At 41.8% G+C, this 20,573-nt stretch overlaps 1 protein-coding gene across 1 annotated transcript in view; it reads right to left on the bottom strand.

Annotated features, from left to right (window-relative positions):
- Nucleotides 1-11,776, bottom strand: part of LOC146567753 (uncharacterized) — a 30,633-nt gene extending 18,857 nt beyond the window's left edge. Inside the window, exons 1-2 of the mRNA XM_085287749.1 lie at nt 11,489-11,776; nt 10,411-10,517 (exon numbers count right to left, since the gene is read on the bottom strand). Coding sequence (XP_085143875.1) covers nt 10,411-10,428 — 18 coding nt within the window. The 5' untranslated portion in view covers nt 10,429-10,517; nt 11,489-11,776. The remainder of the gene's footprint in view (nt 1-10,410; nt 10,518-11,488) is intronic.
- Nucleotides 11,777-20,573: the final 8,797 nt, after the last annotated feature.

Genomic DNA, 20,573 nt, shown 5'->3' with positions numbered 1-20,573 from the left:
AGGTGTGATGAGACTCGAGCTTGGAAATGTTTGTTATGCTATTTGTCAATAATGGTTAGAGCGCCACCTAGTGGCATGACTATAATCCTGGTTGAATAAGATGAAATGTTAGCTGGTGATTAAAAGCATGAAATCCATCAATGTGACATCACATCGGACGTGCCGGTTTGAGGTGTTGGCAGTGGCTCGACGTGCCGGGGGTGCGAGGGCCCTCATAACGCTGCTTGCAGCTTTAATTATTATTATTATTATTATTATTATTATTCAGGCGAAACAAGGGCCTTTTTGAGGGCCTAAACATGCTCAAAAACTCATGAAATTTTGCACACATGCCAGGTCTGGTGAAAAATTTTGTATTTTAATGGTTTTACATATGAGCACTGGGAAATGGCTCTAGAGCGCCACCTATGCCTTGTTAAATGCAGCCCTACGACCACGTCGTTTGAGCTACATGTATGAAATTTGGCACACATGTGTATCATGACGAGCCGAACAAAAAAGTCAGTGGGCCCATTGATGCAAACCCAACAGGAAGTCCGCAATTTAGAAGTGAAGGTGACATTTTGGCTCTAATTTTGTCGTTTCCATGCCTCGAACTTTAACGAACTCCTCCTTGGAAATTGGTCGTATAAGCTTCATATTTGGTCAGTGCCAACTACACCCTTGTGCCATGTTAAATTGCGGAGCTTTTGAGTTTTCACAATACCATGAGGCCGTGGCGCCACGGCGAATTTCGATGACTCGCCATGAAAATCTTATTGCCTCTCATTCTGTCATACATTGTCCGATCTGGACCAAAGAGCACACATATGATAAGGCTCCACCCCTGAACATATTTCAACTGCCATATTTGACGTCAGCGACAGCGCCACCTAGTGGGAACAGGAAATGTCATGTTTTACACTTTGGGGTACAGTATTGTGATGGGTGACATCTGCAGCCTCAAATTTCTCCAGGAAAGGCGTAAGGAGTTGGTCTTGGGGTACAGTGAAAACTGTGACTTTTCACGAAAGGGTGTGACCTCAGCAGCATGGCGAACTTTGATATCTCGCCATGAAGAAACAAATTAGTATAACTCCATGAAATCCAGTCTGATTAGTACCAGACTTTACAGGCATGATATCAGACCCGCCCTGAACAAATTGATGTGCCCATTGTAAGGAATATGAAGAGCGCCACCTAGTGGCAACAGGAAATGTCATGTCTTACACTTTGTTGTACTGATTTTCACAGGTTCATTGTGGATACCTCAAAAGCGGTGAATGTCACCGTCAGTCCTTCATGATGCTGCAGTGCGAAAATTGTGACTTTATACTGAACGGTGCACCCTGGTGGCAACGCTGTTCACCATGAAAAATGAAGTGGTTTTTGAGGGGCTTGGAAAGTTTAAAAAGTCTTGAAATTTGGCCCACCCCTCCAATGTGCTTAAGGCTTTGTTGTTATGTGATCATTTTCATTGAATATCCCAAAATGGCTCCACAGCGCCCCCTACAAAATTTCAAAACCACAGCCCCAGCTCTGTGTTTTATGTATGAGTCTGAAACCTGGTAAGCTTATAGGAGATATCAAGATGTACAAAAAAGTCTCTTGGAGCAATATCCCAAATCCAACAGGAAGTCAGCCATTTTAAAATTAATGTGCAATTTTGGCAACATTTTCCCCTCTTTCCAGGCACCGTTCTTTGACGAACTCCTCCAAGGGATTTCATCATATTGAACCAATCTCCAGTGTGTGGAATCTAAAGACCTTTGTGATGTTAAATTGCGAAGCTTTTTACGTTCAGGGAAACGGGGTTGTCATGGCGGCACGTGGAGTTTCAATCACTCGCCAAAAAGCAGTAATCTGCTGTCACTCAAAATCAAAATGTCCAAACTCTCCCAAAGGTCGCAGGCGTGATGAGACACGAGCTAGGAAATGTTTGTTATGCCACTTGTCAGTAATGGTTAGAGCGCCACCTAGTGGGACGACTATAATGATGATTGAATGAGATGAAATGTTAGCTGGTGGTTAAATGCATGAATTCCATCAATGTGACATCAGATCGGAGGTGCTGGTTGTAGGTGTTGGGCGTGGCTCGACGCGATGGGGTGCGAGGGCCCTCATAACGCTGCTTGCAGCTTTAATTATTATTATTATTATTATTCCGGCAAATGAATTGGCCGTTTGAGGGCCTAAACATGCTTGAAAACTCATGAAATTTTGCACACGCGTCAGGTCTGGTGAAAATTTACGTATTTTAATGTTCTTAGACATGGCCAGGGAAAATTAGCTCAGTAGCGCCACCTAGAAAAATGAAAAACGCGAGCCCCCGGTATGGGTATGGCCTACAAGTTTGAAAGTCGGTACACCTATATAACGTTGAGAGTCGAACAAAAAAGTCTATTATAGCAATGTCCTAAACCCAACAGGAAGTCCGCCATTTTGGATTGAAGGTGACATTTTGGGTCTGATTTTACCGTTTCCATGCCTTGTACTTTAACGAACTCCTCCTTGGGATTTGGTCCTATAAACTTCAAATTTGGACAGTGTCAACTACACCCTTGTGCCATGTTAAATTGCGGAGCTTTTGAGTTTTCACAGTAGTATGAGGCCGTGGCGCCATCGCGAATTTTGATGACTCGCCATGAAAATCTTATTGCCTCTCATTCTGTCATACATGTTCCGATCTGGACCAAAGAGCACACATATGATAAGGCTCCACCCCTGAACATATTTCAACTGCCATATTTGACATCAAGGACAGCGCCACCTAGTGGGAACAGGAAATGTCATGTTTTACACTTTGGGGTACAGTATAGTGATGGGTGACATCTGCAGCCTCAAATTTCTCCAGAAAAGCCTTAAGGAGTTGGTCTTGGGTTACAGTGAAAACTGTGACTTTTCGCAAAAGGGTGTGACCCCAGCAGCATGGCGAACTTTGATGTCACGCCATGAAGAAACAAATTAGTATAACTCAATGAAATCCAGTCTGATCAGTACCAGACTTTACAGGCATGATGTCAGACCCGCCCTGAACAGATTGATGTGCCCATTGTCGGAAATACGGACAGCGCCACCTAGTGGCAACAGGAAATGTCATGGCTTTAATTTTGTTGTACTGATTTTCACAGGTTCATCGTGGCCACCTCAAAAGCGGTGAATATCAACATCAGTCCCTCGTGATGCTTCAGTGCGAAAATTGTGACTTTAAACTGAACGGCGCACCCTGGTGGCAACGCGGTTCACCATGAAAGATGAAGTGGCTTTTGAGGGGCTTGGAAAGTTTATAGAGGCTTGAAATTTGGCACACACCTCCAAATGGATGAAGGCTTTGTTGTCATGTGATCATTTTCATTGAATAGCGCAAAATTGCTCCACAGCGCCCCCTACAAAATTTCAAAACATCAGCCCCAGCTCTGTGTTTCATCTATGAGTCTGAAACCTGGTAAGCTTATGGAAAATATCAAGATGTACAAAAAAGTCTCTTGGAGCAATATCCCAAATCCAACAGGAAGTCAGCCATTTTAAAATTAATGTGTAATTTTGGCGGCATTTTCCCCTCTTTTCAGGCTTCATACTTTGACGAACTCCTCCAAGGGATTTCATCATATTGAACCATTCTCCAGTGTGTGGAATCTAAAGACCTTTGTGATGTTAAATTGCGAAGGTTTTTACGTTCAGGGAAACGGGGTGGTCATGGCGGCATGTGGAGTTTCAGTCACTCGCCAAAAAGCAGTAATCTGCTGTCACTCAAAATCAAAATGTCCAATATGTCCCAAAGGTCGCAGGCGTGATGAGACTCGAGCTCGGAAATGTTTGTTATGCCATTTGTCAGTAATGGTTAGAGCGCCACCTAGTGGGACGACTATAATCATGATTGAATGAGATACAATGTTAGCTGGTGGTTCAATGCATGAATTTCATCAATGTGACATCAGATCGGAGGTGCTGGTTGTAGGTGTTGGGCGTAGCTCGACGCGATGGGGTGCGAGGGCCCTCATAACGCTGCTTGCAGCTTTAATTATTATTATTATTATTATTATTCAGGCGAAACAAGGGCCTTTTTGAGGGCCTAAACATGCTCAAAAACTCATGAAATTTTGCACACATGCCAGGTCTGGTGAAAAATTTTGTATTTTAATGGTTTTACATATGAGCACTGGGAAATGGCTCTACAGCGCCACCTATGCCTTGTTAAATGCAGCCCTACGACCACATCGTTTGAGCTACATGTATGAAATTTGGCACACATGTGTATCATGCCAAGACGAACAAAAAAGTCTATGGGCCCATTGACGCAAACCCAACAGGAAGTCCGCCATTTGGAAGAGAAGGTGACATTTTGGCTCTAATTTTGCCATTTCCATGCCTCGAACTTTTGCGAACTCCTCCTTGGGGTTTCATTTCATAACCTTCAAATTTGGACAGTGTCAATTACACCCTTGTGCCATGTTAAATTGCGGAGCTTTTGAGTTTTCACAATACTATGAGGCCGTGGCGCCATGGCGAATTTCGATGACTCGCCATGAAAATCTTATTGCCTCTCATTTTGTCATACATTTTCTGACCTTGACCAAAGTGAACACATATGATAAGGCTCCACCCCTGAACATATTTCAACTGCCATATTTGACACCAGGGACAGCGCCACCTAGTGGGAACAGGAAATGTCATGTTTTACACTTTGGGGTACAGTATAGTGATGGGTGACATCTGCAGCCTCAAATTTCTCCAGGAAAGCCTTAAGGAGTTGGTCTTGGGTTACAGTGAAAACTGTGAGTTTTCGCAAAAGGGTGTGACCCCAGCGGCATGGCGAACTTTGATGTCACGCCATGAAGAAACAAATTAGTATAACTCAATGAAATCCAGTCTGATCAGTACCAGACTTTACAGGCATGATGTCAGACCCGCCCTGAACAGATTGATGTGCCCATTGTCGGAAATACGGACAGCGCCACCTAGTGGCAACAGGAAATGTCATGGCTTTAATTTTGTTGTACTGATTTTCACAGGTTGATCGTGGCCACCTCAAAAGCGGTGAATATCACCATCAGTCCCTCGTGATGCTTCAGTGCGAAAATTGTGACTTTAAACTGAACGGCGCACCCTGGTGGCAATGCTGTTCACGATGAAAGATGAAGTGGCTTTTGAGGGGCTTGGAAAGTTTATAGAGGCTTGAAATTTGGCACACACCTCCAATGTGACGAAGTCTTTGTTGTTATGTGATCATTTTCATTGAATATCCCAAAATGGCTCCACAGCGCCCCCTACAAAATTTCAAAACCACAGCCCCAGCTCTGTGTTTTATGTATGAATCTGAAACCTGGTAGGCTTATAGGAGATATCAAGATGTACAAAAAAGTCTCTTGGAGCAATATCCCAAATCCAACAGGAAGTCAGCCATTTTAAAATTAATGTGCAATTTTGGCGACATTTTCCCCTCTTTTCAGGCTTCATACTTTGACGAACTCCTCCAAGGGATTTCATCATATTGAACCATTCTCCAGTGTGTGGAATCTAAAGACCTTTGTGATGTTAAATTGCGAAGCTTTTTACGTCCAGGGAAACGGGGTGGTTATGGCGGCACTTAGAGTTTGAATCACTCGCCAAAAAGCAGTAATCTGCTGTCACTCAAAAACACAATGTCCAATCTCTCCCAAACGTCTCAGGTGTGATTAGACTCGAGCTTGGAAGTGTTTGTTATGCCATTTGTCAGTAATGGTTAGAGTGCCACCTAGTGGGACGACTATAATGATGATTGAATGAGATGAAATGTTAGCTGGTGGTTAAATGCATGAATTCCATCAATGTGACATCAGATCGGAGGTGCTGGTTGTAGGTGTTGGGCGTGGCTCGACGCGATGGGGTGCGAGGGCCCTCATAACGCTGCTTGCAGCTTTAATTCTATTTAAATCTGTGCCGAGTATAACCTGGAAGTCCCAAGGTCAAAATGGGAGACGCCCCGTAAGGTGGAGGAGAATGACCGAGCTAAGATCTTGTGGGACTTCCAGATACAGACGGGTAAAATGGTGGCAGCTAACCACAGTGGTGGTAAACAAACAATTCAATTTTATTTATATAGCGCCAAATCACAACAAAAGTCACCTCAAGGCGCTTTATGTTGTACAGTAGATACATAGAAAGCCCAACAATCATATGACCCCCCAGGGCTCTAGAGTGTGACCGATTTGGTCGCAAATGCGACCAAAGCTTTCAGTGGTGCGACTAAAAAAAATATTTGGTTGCACCAGTGCGACCAACTGTTTGGATAATAAAAAAATAATAATAATTTCTGCAACTCTCCGTGTGGTCAACAACAGACACACATTATGCCCCTATTGTGGACTAAACCAATCAGAGATAGTCAGGGGCGGGACCTCTCTGATTGGCCTTGGTCCAGTTGAAAGTGCAGTTGGAAGAGGGAGATGAGTAGCTTGAATAAAGTGATATCGATTCATTAAATCCTGAATTGACTTTTAAATAGAACTGTGTTTTGCCAGAAACGCCAGATTCTCAGATTAAAGCTCACAAAACTATTTCAACAACCACCAAACAGCAAATGAGAGCAGGTACACGGATTCCACACAAAGACGTAAACACAGAGCGGACCCGACGCATCAGAATCAGCTTTGTCTTTCTCGGCTTTCTCACCCGACGGCCCGCAGACGGACACGCTGTCGGAGCTCAGCGATTCTGATGCGTCGGGTCCGCTCTGTGTTTATGTCTTTTTGTGCTAGAATCTGAGCTGCAGGTTTTGTCTCTAAAGTCCTGTTATTGGCACATTAGTATATGTGAAGGGGCAAACTCCTCAAGATGGGTGGTGACCATGGTGGCCATTTAGAAGTCGGCCATCTTGGATACAACTTTAGTTTTTTCAATAGGAAGAGGGTCATGTGACACATCAAACTTATTGGTAATGTCTCAAGAAAAACAATGGTGTGCTTGGTTTCAATGTAACTTTATTCTTTCATGACTTATTTACAAGTTTCTCTTTGTTCACAGCCATTGACATGTTGAAGAGTTTAACACATGAGGAGCGGATCGAAATTGTGTTGATATCTGGTGAATGCAGTAACCAGGTCATTGGTTACTGCATTCACACACTGCAGATTTTGTTCAGTGATGAGGCAAACTTTTATGTGAATGGTGAAGTTAACAAACAAAACCACCGCTATTGGTCTGACTCTAACCCACATTGGATGGATCCCTCCAAGACTGTTGGAACAACAAAAGTGATGGTTTGGTGTGGTATATGGGGTACAACGATAGTGGGTCCATTCTTCATCAATGGAAACCTCAACGCCACTGGATATTTGAAATTGCTACATGATGATGTGTTTCCCTCTTTATGCTGTGACGGCCAGAGTACTGGGTTTAGCCCAAATGACTTGGTCTTTGGCCACAAAGTTCGGGGACCATTGACAATGCTGTGCGATAAGTGGTTGTCAGGTGAACCACCAGTGAACTTGATAGATTAGGTTAATGGTTTTCGGCACGGACTGTATGTGGCAGGTCAGTTGGCGAAACAGAACCTTGAAAAGGTTCAGGTCAAGATGAAATATTTTCATGACCGGCGTTCTGAAGAGCAGCAATTTAGTGCGGGTGACCAGGTTTTGGCTTTTCTTCCAATTGCAGGGTCACCATTCCAGGCACGGTTTGCTGGGCCTTACACCGTGGTACAGAAACTGTCTGAACAGAATTATCAGATTGCTACACCAGATCGCCGGAAAATAAATCAACTTTGCCAGGTTAATTTGTTGAAACCATATCATGTTCGTCCTTTATCCGTCAGTCTGTCAGGCTCTCTCTTTTCTCCTTCCGCATCAACATGTTGGAAAACAACATTGCAGTGCAACAACATTTCAATCATCATCAAGCTGGGCTTCCCCATGTTTGTTGGTTGAAAAAGCTGATAAATCACCACGTTGTTGCGCAGACTTTCGTAAAGTAAATGCAGTGACCAAACCCGATTCCTATCCCTTGCCTCATATTGACGACTGTATTGACCAAGTTGGTGCAGCAGAATATGTGAGCAAGTTTGATCTGTTGAAGGGATATTAGCAGGTGCCACTGACTCCCAGAGCTCAGGAAATATCTGCTTTCATCACGCCATCTGGTCTTTATTCATATACAGTCATGGGTTTTGGTTTACGCAGTGCTCCAGCTACATTTCAGCGACTCATGAATATGGTTGTTAAGAGAGAGAGCGATATCAAAACAGCCATGAAAAGTTCTGCATATATGTGCCCAAGTGTTGTATTGAAGCAATCAAGTGATGAATAACTGTTTTCCACTATGTTGTTTTGCAATGTTTTTTGGGAGTTTTTTGCATTGTTGATTTGCTTCTTTGCCGAAGCAGCTAATAAAGCACAATTGAATACAATTTTGCCTCTTTCTTGTAAGATTCTATAATAGAATGAAACAATAATGCCAGTTATAAATAAAGAGAATTGAACGAATTACGAAACACTCATTTTATTTCTATTTGATCTGAAAGTTGTGTAATACTACAACCTGAAACGACAAATAGATTGTGTTGGCCTGTACAGGAGATAAAAGAAAAAAAAACACATCTGTTAAATGGAATAGTCCAAATCAACAAAGTAAACTGGACCTGGGCTTGTTGCAGGGATCTGAAATTACTAAACATTTTGTGAGTGTATGCACTCACACTTAGGACCATATAATAATAAATATGTGCGTGATGAAAGATTTCCTTTTTTTCAAGTCTGTCTTTGTACGGACCTGCCGTGTTCTCCGTTTTTTTGTACATGACTGTTTTGGAGGCAAATAAAATGCAAGTAGGGATTAAAACCGCAGAATTAATGATTACCGGTGCTGGAAATACTAGCGCTTGATGCAGTGTTTAGATTTTGTTGCCACTCGTACCCAACATGCAATGCGCGAAAGTCATGTGGTCTGTCAATCTCTGTTTGCATACAGGACCAACCGATCTACAGAAGATGACCTCTCTCTACCACACTCCGTGTTATGCTGTCACACCTGGAGAGGAAGAACACCCCTCTGCCAGAGTCCTTTTCATCGACTTCAGCTCAGCTTTTAACACGATCATTCTGCAGCAGTTGGTGGAAAAGCTGATGCTATTAGGTGTGGACCCTGCAACCTGCAATTGGGTTTTCAGCTTCCTGACAAAGTGACAAGAGGCAGTCACACATCAAAGACCATCTTGGTGAGCACAGGCTTTCCTCTGGGGTGTCCTGAGCCCGTTGCTGTTCAGTCTGCTCACACATTACTGTAAGCCAGACTCAGTGCTAATCATATTGTGAAGTTCAAAGACAACTGTGGTTGGTCTCATTACTGAAAACAATTAGTCCACTTATAGAATGGATGTGGAGCAGCTTGAAGTGTGGCGTAGATCCCATAATCTCATAAACAATAAAGACAAAACAGAAGACCTGTCCTTCTTTATTAATACCACATCAGTTATCAAAAAAGCACAAACGCATCTCCACTCCCCCAGGAGGCCCAGAAAACCTCACCTCCCCATCCGTTCAACTATTAGCACGGCTTTACTGTGATGCCTCCTGTCTACACACACATATAGCATACAATATACTCCCCAGATGCACACAATACTCTGTGAAAGGACTGTTGCTACCTGTATGAGCGTGACTATTTAGACTTGAGTTTTTGTTTTCTTTTTTTTTATTTAGATGTTTTGTTATTTACCCTTTTAATTTATTACTGCCTTTTTACTCTTCTTTTTTTAAGCCATTTTCCTTTTTAATTTTATTGATTATTGCACTGTAGATTCTGGTGAGAAACTGTATTTCAGGTGATTGATTGATAGATATATATATAGATTTGTTGGTTTTTGTTTTTTGCCCTTTATCACAGTTCCTCTTCCCCACTGTTTTTCTTTCCCTCTTTCTTTCTCCCAGTCATATCTGTCCCGTGTGTAGCAAGTGAAAATAAAATAAACAATAAAAGCAAAGGTAAATCAAATAGACTAATACAGCAAGGCCGGGATGGTCCATTTGGTAAAGTAAATCCGTTGGGCATCTTTCTTTGTCTCCAGACAATAATTCTGATGGCAAAAGAAACAAATGGGACAGGCAAAAAACGAGAGAAACTGTATTTCGTTTCAGCCTGGGTATCACCATACAAAATGTCAATAAGCCTCTTCTTGAAACTTCTCCAATCTTGACAAACAAGCATCAGCTGATGAAGTGCACACAGTTTCAATAAAAGCTGTCACTTACTGTTATTTATTCATCTTTCAGTCACTTTAATTTTTAAAACTGTAATTTTAAAACTGTATATACTGTATATTCTGTGTATTTATTATTTCACTCCTATTGCCTGTTATTATTGTCTTTATCTTCAACGTATGCTGCTCGGTTGTTTGTTAATTGCCCCTTGAGGATAAATAAAGTTTTCTGATTCTGATAAAAGTGATATGTTCTTCACCTTTTGTGTTGATGACATTTATTTCCACTGTAGCAGCTGAGCTGAGTCCAAACGGCTGAAAATGTTCACCTGGTGCTCTGTCAAACTCTTCTCCTCCTGCTGATCAGCTGGGACACAAAACAGTAACATCACAGTGAGACAAGAACGTGAGAGGGACGTGTCCCAGGATTGAATTTAAAGCCATCATATTTACAGTTTGGATTTGGCGGACGCCCTCTTTATATATAAAGTTGTATATAGTATTTGTATTCTATTTTTATCTTATTGTATATTTATTTTATTTTATTCTATTCTGTACAGTTGTGTACTGTATTTATTCTTATTGTATTTTTGTAATTTTTGCCTCATAACTTTTGCACTGTCCACTTCCTGCTGTGACAAAACAAATTTCCCACGTGTGGGACTAATAAAGGTTATCTTATCTTATCTTTACTTTTAGGAATAGTAACTGTGAAACTATGGCACTCATGACCATTGATCGATAGTCACGACATTACAACAAGTATTCATCAAGATACTTTTAAGAATATTCTTAACATGGACTCGGATTTTTAAAAAAATTATAAAAAAAAGAATTCTCTCCATCAATAAGAATTTACTGACTGCAACTTGAACGTTGACTCAAAATGACTTAAAATCATCCGGGAAAGATGCATTTGACAAATTATAGACAAAAAAAGCCTGATAAAGGACACATGTCTGTAATGTGTCTGTGAAATGGATGAATGTTATTGACTGAGCGGATAATGAACAAGTGTGTTCTAGCAGCTGCAGTTTCAGCTGCGTGTGCTAACACACACACCTTCCTGTTATCACTTCAAATAGAAACGAGGCTGTAGAGGTTTGGTGCAGGCAGAAAAACAGCTGCAGGGACAATGAAAAGACTTTTCTGCTCCAACTTCTCCCAGCATGCTGAGCTAATGATTAGTTGGTGTTTTTCTCCAAACACTCTCTCACTCTTCTCTCAACGTGTTCACAATAAACTGTGAACAGACACCGAGGAGAGCAGCAGAAGACCTCATTCAGGAGCTAAACTCAACATGAACTGAACTCACAGTAAAGTTAGCTCGGTGCTTACCTTTAGATGAGCCCACAAACCGAGAGAAACTCCGCGATGAAGCTGCAACTCTTTCCAAACACAGGAAACAGATCAGGGAGCAGAGACCCACGTGGTTCACGCTGATCTCAGCTACGATCCAGGAGACAAGGGTGGGCAGATCGATGCAGATATCGATCAGGACGTTGGTAGTGGTTTATGATCGATACTTTAGTTCGTTTCTCTCCTCTAAGTTCACTACTTTACTCCCGTTTCATGAAAAAGCAGCTCTCTCTGCTCGACTCCTGTCCTGCACACGCACTTTGCTCCGCCCCCTTCTTCCTGATTTGCTTTGATTCGTTACTGTGCGATCACGTGACTCAGATGCCCTGAGAAAACACATTTGGGCTGCAGACAGTGAGAAAGAGGAGCAGCATGTGCAGATATTGCACATCGGTAAATAAAAGCAGTAATGCGTGTAGGAATACTGTGGCAACACCACCAGTTTATAAAGACACGAAGGAGAGCAGCAAAAGAAACTCAGCGAGGAGGAGGGAGATCCCTCACACTGGCCACTTCATTAGCTACACCTCTTCCACTACTCATTGGTTTGCATGGTTTTGAGACATAGATTAGAATTAATCATTTAATTTGAACTATCTCCTAGACTTGTCAAGCCATGCTTCGTTTGCTTTGTTGTTAACGAATAACGTTGTAGGCTCACCATAAGCTCACTGAAGGCTGAAGGTTGTAATCTCTGTTATATTTCACAGATGCACTGTAACTCGAACATAGTGTAAGGTAAATGTCTGTGAGCACATTGATGTAGCATCACTTTAAAAAGATTTGGACACAAGACAGATACAAAGACATGACTGAGGAGGTAGGAGGTAAACAAACATGAGGACACTAATCACAGCACACAGAGACAGACTGGATGAGAAGGGGAAGAAACAAACAAACCAGAAAATAAGAATGATAAGAATCCTGTGCAGCGCTTTGTGACCGCTTGTCTATGAAAAGCGCTTAATAAATACACTTTACCTGCGTCTGGGTACCCGGGGTTCTTGAATAGTTTATGGACATTTGGTGTTGCTGTTGTGGTGGCAGATTTCTTTTCTCATACATTAATCACATATTTAATCATATTACATTAGTTATAGTAATATCACTTTCTCACTTTACTATAGTAAGAGCACTCCTGTCACTAGTTTACATGCATGTGGAAAGTTAACACAGTGAGGCCATTGTAATGGGCGACGTTAAACAGATAGTGGGACTCCTTCTGCTTATCAGGGATGTAAATCTTTAGGTGACGGCCAAGCAGAAAACAAGGTCATAATTCTCTCTGTGAGGGAGGAGGTATAGCCCCCCTGTGAGAGGGGCCAACATGTAAGAGTTTGTGGAATGTTCTTTGTCTGTGTGCCTGTATATAAGATGTAAGGGCGGTGGCCACAATTCACAGATGGTCCTGGTGTTTCACTGGGATGCTCTCTCCACATTGCAATGTGTTTATTAAACCCACTTCAAATCAAGCTCACTGGGTGTGTTGCAGGTTATTGTTAAATTTTCCACGACACTGTCCCTTGTTTTTTCTTTGTTTTTCTTGTTTGTGGGTGTAGGTGTGTGCAGCTGGTCAAGCTTCATCGGGAGAGCTACTTAGGAGTGTGGTTGAGTTCTCTCCGATGCTGGATCGTTGCGTGAGACTTCCTGTCAGTTTCCCAGTTAGATGTCAGTTAGTGTGAGTTTGCCATAGTGTGAAGTATTTACGGCTGTGTTCTTCCTGCAGGAGTGTGGAGACGAGAGGGCAGCAAGCACGGGTGCATGGAAACTAGAAAACAGAGTTTCCGAGCACAGACATCATTAGACCATAAAACAATAAAACAAAATTAAGCAACATGGGAGAATATTCCAGTGTGTACAGCTGGATCTGGGACTGCTGCAATCTTCGATCGCGCCTCCGCGTCCACATCAGATGGGAGGTAAGCATGGGATGTGGCATTGCATTCGGGGGAGGGAGGGTGATAGTACGTATCAGTATCAGTGTACATGTTTCGTGCATGTGTCTGTGTGTATCCCGTGTTCAGCTCACAGAAAGTGTCACCACACCCGGTTGAGCGGAGGTCAACAGTCTCCAGTGGACCCAGGTGGCCTTGAAGGAGGGACAAAGAGTTCTGTCAACAATCCTGTTATCATGGAGAATTTTTGTTGTTCCAGTCAGCTTCGACCTTAGCCGACCTTAGATAGCCGCATGAGTGAAGATGGTGAATGTTTGGGTTGAGTGCGAACAACTGCATCCAATTTTTACAGTTGGTCTAAATTTTATCACTGGTCACCAATTCTCTCAATTCTCTTAATTCCTATTCTTCTTCTCAAAGATGTTATCTATGGCTCATGGCTGTGCAATATAGATATATTGCACAGCCATGAGCTTCTCCAAGACCTTATCCATATTTTGTTCAATAACAGAGTCTTACTCGCAGCCCTGCCCATCGTCTATCATGTCGGCCAGCCTTATGGGATTTTGAACAGCTGTAGCCGCTTCTTGTTCTTCGATAGGCCAGGTCCGAGACAGCTCCAATCAGCCAGAACACTCTTATCGTGGTTCCAAATTGGTAGATGTCGTTCAATGTCCTCCATCGAGAGTGTAGCCAGACACACAATGCAACCGACCATCGAGTATCCGGTAGCAAACATTGTCTGCGGGACAATTGAGCTCTCTCAAACCCAGGAAGGTGTCAATTTTGTTACGGGACCAGTCGATCAAATCCATAATTCTTTAGGTTTTAGAGAACATGACTGAGAGACTCTTTGAAGGCTAGAGTTAGATGAGACTAGACAAAGACATAGAAGCAGCAGCAGGGAAGATAAGGAAGGGAGAGGGTGAAAGATGGGTCCACCTCCTCCGAGAGCCAAAGAAATCTTATTTTACTGTCCCTCCTTCCCCTCTGTTTTATTTCTCCCTTTCTGTATTGTTGTCTGTCCAACTTGTAATAACTTAAAATACAATTTGGATTTGAAAATGAAATAAAAGAAAGTTAAAAAATAAATAAACAATGATAATATAGATCAATCAAGTGGAACAATGTGGCATTGGCATATTTTCTCCACTTGAAAAAATACATCCGTTGGGCATCTTTCCTGGCCTTCAGACAAAAATTCTGATTGCTAAAGAACTGAACAGGACAGGCAAAAAATAAATAAACAAATAAAATAAAAAATAATTTAGTTAATTGTTATATTATAGCTGTTTGTGATGTTTGCAACTTTGTACTATAATAATTTATCCAATCCAGTTAATTCAGTGATTGTTTTTACTGTCTTGCAGCAACAGAGATTAATCAAATATTCTGACTCTGAAAGTTTGGGTCGACACTCTGAAATACAGGAAGTGAAATCATAGCTCAAACCTTTTATTTGTCACGTCAAACTGTTTTCTATGGTGGCCCTGAGAGGCCAAACGGACTGCAACTTCAGAAAACACTTGCAAAAAGAAAAACTCTGCAAAAAGAAAAGCGCTGCAAAAGCACACAAAGCACAACGGAAATGGGAAAAAAGACAACGGAAATGTTCCTGGGGAGACAATAACCCGACGGACCAGCTGCACGAACCAAAACATGCTAACCAGTGCGCTAGGACTGGGACACGCTTCAAAGAAGTGGAGGAGAGGTAAATGTGTTGTAATCTCATGATTCTAATAATACTACAGATATCTGGAATATACATTCAAAGGTAATTCTAACAAAGATAATGTTTAATGTAGCCTTAGAAATGAAGCTTTCCGTTGTCTTTTTTCCCATTTCCGTTGTGCTTTGTGTGCATTTGCAGCGCTTTTCTTTTTGCAGCATTTTTCTTTTTGCAAGTGTTTTCTGAAGTTGCAGTCCGTTTGGCCTCTCAGGGCCACCGTAGTTTTCATAAGGCAAACTTAACACACGGTTTGTCATGTTATGGCTGTGTGCAGGCAGGAAAAGGACCCAAACACAGACTCAACTGAGGCGGGACTGAAAGTCACAAAGCAGCTCTATTGCTGAACAGAGAAAACCATACAAAACCTAAACTGGGCAAAATCTAACAAAACATACACTGGGAGATGTAGGAACAGACACACAACATGAGAAAGGACGTAACGTCAACACTGAGAAACACAGGGCTTGAATACACTGGGGAATAACGAGGAGAATGAGACACAGAAGGGGAGCACAGCTGGGAGAAATCAGACATGATGAGACCCAAGGGAAGTGAAACTCAGTACATTCATGTAAGACACAGACCTTCAAAGTAAAACAGGAAACGTAACCCTGAGACACAGTGTTGACTAGGGGATACAACTGACAGGGGAGACGGAGCAACTGAGAAACACAGAGACCAAATATAAGGGAGGCACAGAGATCACTAAACACTGGAAATGATCACAAACAATGTTCCCTCTAATTTTTCATGTGTCTAAGTGTTGAAAGATTTTGAGTTTTGTGTTATGTTTATTTGTAGCTCCATTTAAAGGAAGAAGAGCAGGAAAAGGGAGTGAGACATGGTGTGCAGAAAAAATGTGCTGTGACAGCCAAAAAGCTACCTCCTGTTTCAACACATAAGCTAACGGTCTCTCCTTTTAAGGAGTTGTTATTGAGTTCTGTACATGCCACACCTATTGCTGTGAAAGCTTGTTTGAGTATAAATAAAGGATGTACTGAGAGCCCGCGCGATTCTCTCTGTGTCACATCTGTTGTGCACACAGGACAGATAGTGCCGGGGCATCGCCCATGTACATGTAAACATCTTTGAGTCTGTGTTTCTTGCCTCCTAAGAGTTTTCCCCTCACACTGAGCGAACACACAAACTCCCTGAGTGGACACTTGGACCACTGTGAGCAACAGCAGACGTGTGCACTGTGGTCACGCCAGCATCGAATCCATCCAAGTTACATGTTTATTAAAATAATCAAATTACAGCATTTACATTTATGTTAGACTACTTTTAATTAAATGCTTTAGCCCACTTACAATGAAAATTAAAAACAATCTTGTTCATGACCTGTGTAGGATGTTAACACTATTGGAAGTAAAAATAACTTGAACTTCAATTTTGAAAACACAACTTTCTTTTTAATTTAATTTTTCTTTATATAACTCTGACTTGTATTATGAGTATGAGTCTGTGGTCTGGGAGAGAGTCCTGTAACTCTCTGTCTGCAAACCACAGTAAATAATGACCAATGTTGGGCAATTGACTACACTACACACTAACTACACAAGATTTGTGCTAAATGTCGCAAATCCCTCACATCTCAAAACACGCTGTCACTCCTAAAACTTCCCTTTTCCTAAACAACTAAATGCCATGTTGCCATATCATTTTCTTGATTGGTTGACATGGTACATTTTTCGACCAATAGGAAAGGGTGGGGTTTTCACTCACAGGCGGAGAGTGCTTTTCTGCTTGGCCGTCACCTAAGGATTTACATCCCTGATAAGCAGGAGTCTCACTACGAGTTTAACGTCTCCTATGAACTTACAATGGCATCACTGATCGTTTCAGGATGACCTGCCATTATCCAATCACATATCTGCTTACCTGTATCTTTTGCTCGTTTCTCCTCCTCTTTTCTCTTTTTTCTAAACTGAGGACCTGATGGCTTTGAACTTTTCTTGTCCATCTTACATTGGTTTTAATTTTGCACTCCAGAATGAACACAAATCCACCAACTCGATGATCACCACAACATAACCTAACAGACCTACACCTTAGTTCACAGATTCACTTTGTCTAAGGTTTATTTCTGGGATTTCACACAACCCAGGATTCAAATCATGAATCCATAATGGCGGAAATGACATTAAAGTTTACTTTGACTTCAGCAGCGAGCAGGCGCACCGAGGGCTCTCGCACTCACTTTTCGCATATAGAATTTCGAAAAACATCGGTGCAAATTATAAGTCTGTATCATAATGTCTGGTGTTTTCGTGTTTGTTGTTTTGTTTTTATTTTGCGAGTTGGTTATTAGATGCTGCTCCAGCCAGCCAGAGAATCCTCGCCGCTCCGCCCTTTCCTCCTTGTGCTGCAAGCAGCAGGCGCACCTCGCAAACGGAGGGCGCCCTTACTCCCAGCAAATAGGCGAAAGAAAACCGATCAGTGCCTATGCCATTCCCAATACGAGCATTTTTTTTTTTTTTTGCTGATGCCCGTGATGCCGCCCTCCACCACAATGCCGCCTGGGCAACCGCCCATGTCGCCTGTATCTAAAACCGCTACTGATGACAGGGTTGAGGACCGGATCCATCGGTTTCAGTCTGCTAAACACTAGGGGTGCAACGATACACAAAATTCACGGTTCGGTTCGATACTTTGGTGTCACGGTTCGATATTTTTTCGATACAAAAAAAATGTTCATGCATTTTTAATTTGTCATTTATTAAAATTATAAATATATATTTTAACTCAAAAGTACAGTTTTTAAATTTAACCCTAACCCTTGTGCGTGTTTTTTATTTTGACAGCGAATGCGCACCTGCGGACCACTTATGTGCAGCCCTGGTTATTTAGCTCATCATATTGCAGCCACAGAAATTATTTTGTCCATGAAACCATAAAGCTGCACTTTCTTTTTGCCTTATAGTCTGATTTGTCATAACTTCTCCGTTTTGTGGTAAGCTTTTCTTTGGCTGTCACTTCTTCACCCTGACCTGTCTTATTTGGCTCAGCAGAACTAAAATATATATCTGTCTGTGAAGGTTCTCAGTCATCCAGGTCATCGTAGTCAAATTTATATCCTGCTGCTTTTACACACGCACTCACATAAGCTCAGCGATTCTCTGCGCGATCAACCTCTCACATGTTTAAGCTGCGGGAGATTTCACTTGTCATGTTTGCGTAGTAAGCTAACGATTAATAAGACGATGTCAGAGGAATTGGTGCACAAATTATCATCACTCACAGATCAGTGCTGTTGCTCTCTATACACAGTTCGCACGATTGCAAAGTGAAAGCAAAAAAACAAGCGCAAATTCAAACGCGATTTCAATATGTCACATATTGACAGTGGCTCACCAATGCCAATGACATAATTACCCAGCTACATTTCTGAAAGAATGCAAAAGCATTGACATATATTTTTCCTACAATAGCCCGACGGGCAGGGAAGAGATAGATTTTGGTAGCCCGACTGAAAAAATCGCTAGCTCCGGGACGTCGGGCTAGCGATATTGCGAGCCCTGTATCTGATTGAGGATTCACTCATCTTTGGAAAAGAGAGTTTATTACAGAGAAATGGCTCTTTCCAAAATAAAAGCTATACTATCCGCTTCTTCTGGGCTATATTCTCAGCAGCATAAGGAGAATCATGTGCTAACAGCTGTCTAAATGACTCGGCTAAAGTTAGTAGCATGCTTGCTTTTTTTTGTCTGCTTCCACTTGTCTTTGCACTAGGATGATGTCGGCGTAAATGTGCAGTCATATTCGTTGTGTTCCCACTAGTGCTTTCAGGTTAATCTGACCTTAACGCCACAACACGGCAAATCTCCGTTAACGAGCTACCGCCGATCGCCTCGTGCGTGGGGCTAGACGGCCAACACGTTAACGAGCTAACTGCGCTAACACACTAGCTCCCACCCATGTAATTGAGCATTGCGTGGCACATCCAACATACTGTTTTACTTTAGTCCATGACTCGCTTACCTTCAGGGTCATACGTCACATGAAAACCAAAATAATTCCAAACACCAGATCTGAATGAGGGTGGGGGAGGTCCATGTTGCAAGGAGAGCTTAACTTCTGTCTCGCTAGCTTGCCCTGCGCTCTTCCTTCTGAGATGCTGTCTGTGTTGAGCGCTCAGTGAATCTGCGCTCGACAGTGCAGCCTAGGCGGAGTAGTCGAACTCAGATTCACTGAGCGCTCAACACAGACAGCATCGTCAGAAGGAAAGTTGATAAAATAAATTACAAATTTTGTATTGTTCGATACATATGCGTACCGAACCGAAAGCACTGTATCGAACGGTTCAATATCGATACGAATATCGTTGCACCCCTACTAAACACACAATGATAGTGTAAGTCAGGGAATTCCTTGAAAACATTTATCCTAAACACCTCTTGAAATAAAGAATATAAAAAACTGTAATACTCATCCAGAGAAATCAAAGTTTTAAATGCACCTGTGTGTTTATTTTGCGGACAGGAAAAATCCTTCACTGCACCCTACTCTCTGTATATGAAATCTGAGGTATGGAACAATACATCAGCAAAAGAGAGGTTTTTTTGGCATTACTCGAACCTTTCCATTTTCTTCCTTAGATGTAATGCATAATGGGATACAAAGCTTGAATAAATAATTTTCATAGAGAACTCTGAGTAACTTTGAGAGCATTACACAAAACACAAAAGCAATGATTTCAGTCTTAAGCAGCTCAGTCTTTATTGTAGGAATTATTTCTCACATATGATAGTATTACAATATTTTAAAATGTCAATTTGCTTATAAAATTATTGTGTAATCTGTCAAACATGTGTCTCATGATTTGTATCAAGTCATTTTGAGGTGAAAGAACATTCCTGTCACAAGGTAAAAGCTGAAACCAGTTATTGGTGAAGTGGCTTTTATATACGAACGCCTTGGTGTTCTCCTGGGTACTCAGGAGGTGGTGAGGGGAGGTCTGTGCAGACCTGAAGTAATTTGAGTAAATACAAATTACAGCTGCTGTTTTAGTCCGATGTGAAAAGGACCCCTCCTGTTCTAGTGTTGAAAGTTTCTTCCCTTTACTACTTTTATTACAAGAAAATCTTAATTTAGATGGTTATGGGGGGTTTGTGCTGTACAGGGATGTGTCAGGTATTTCAGCATCAGTGTTTTGGTGGAATGATTGAAGGACTGTGAGAAGTTCTGACACCTGAAGATATATCACAACTGTAGTGGGGAGGAAACACTCAGCATTTAATGTTTCCTGATAACGAATACCGTTTTCTACAGTGGGTGTTATGCTACAGCCATCAGCTGTTCATTCATCAGTGCATGTGAACAAAGTTAAACACGATGATAACCAGACTGTATACTCACTGGTCACTTTAGTAGGTCCACAATTTCGGCTGCTTATCAATCTAAATATCTAATTAACCAATGATATTGAAGAAACTCAATG

This window comes from Mchenga conophoros, linkage group LG9, assembly GCF_057382185.1.
Source record: "Mchenga conophoros isolate Kocher_MC1m ecotype Shallow Benthic linkage group LG9, M_conophoros_male_GT1.1, whole genome shotgun sequence".
Classification (NCBI taxonomy): Eukaryota; Metazoa; Chordata; class Actinopteri; order Cichliformes; family Cichlidae; genus Mchenga; species Mchenga conophoros.
This window is presented reverse-complemented; position numbering and strand designations above follow the sequence as displayed.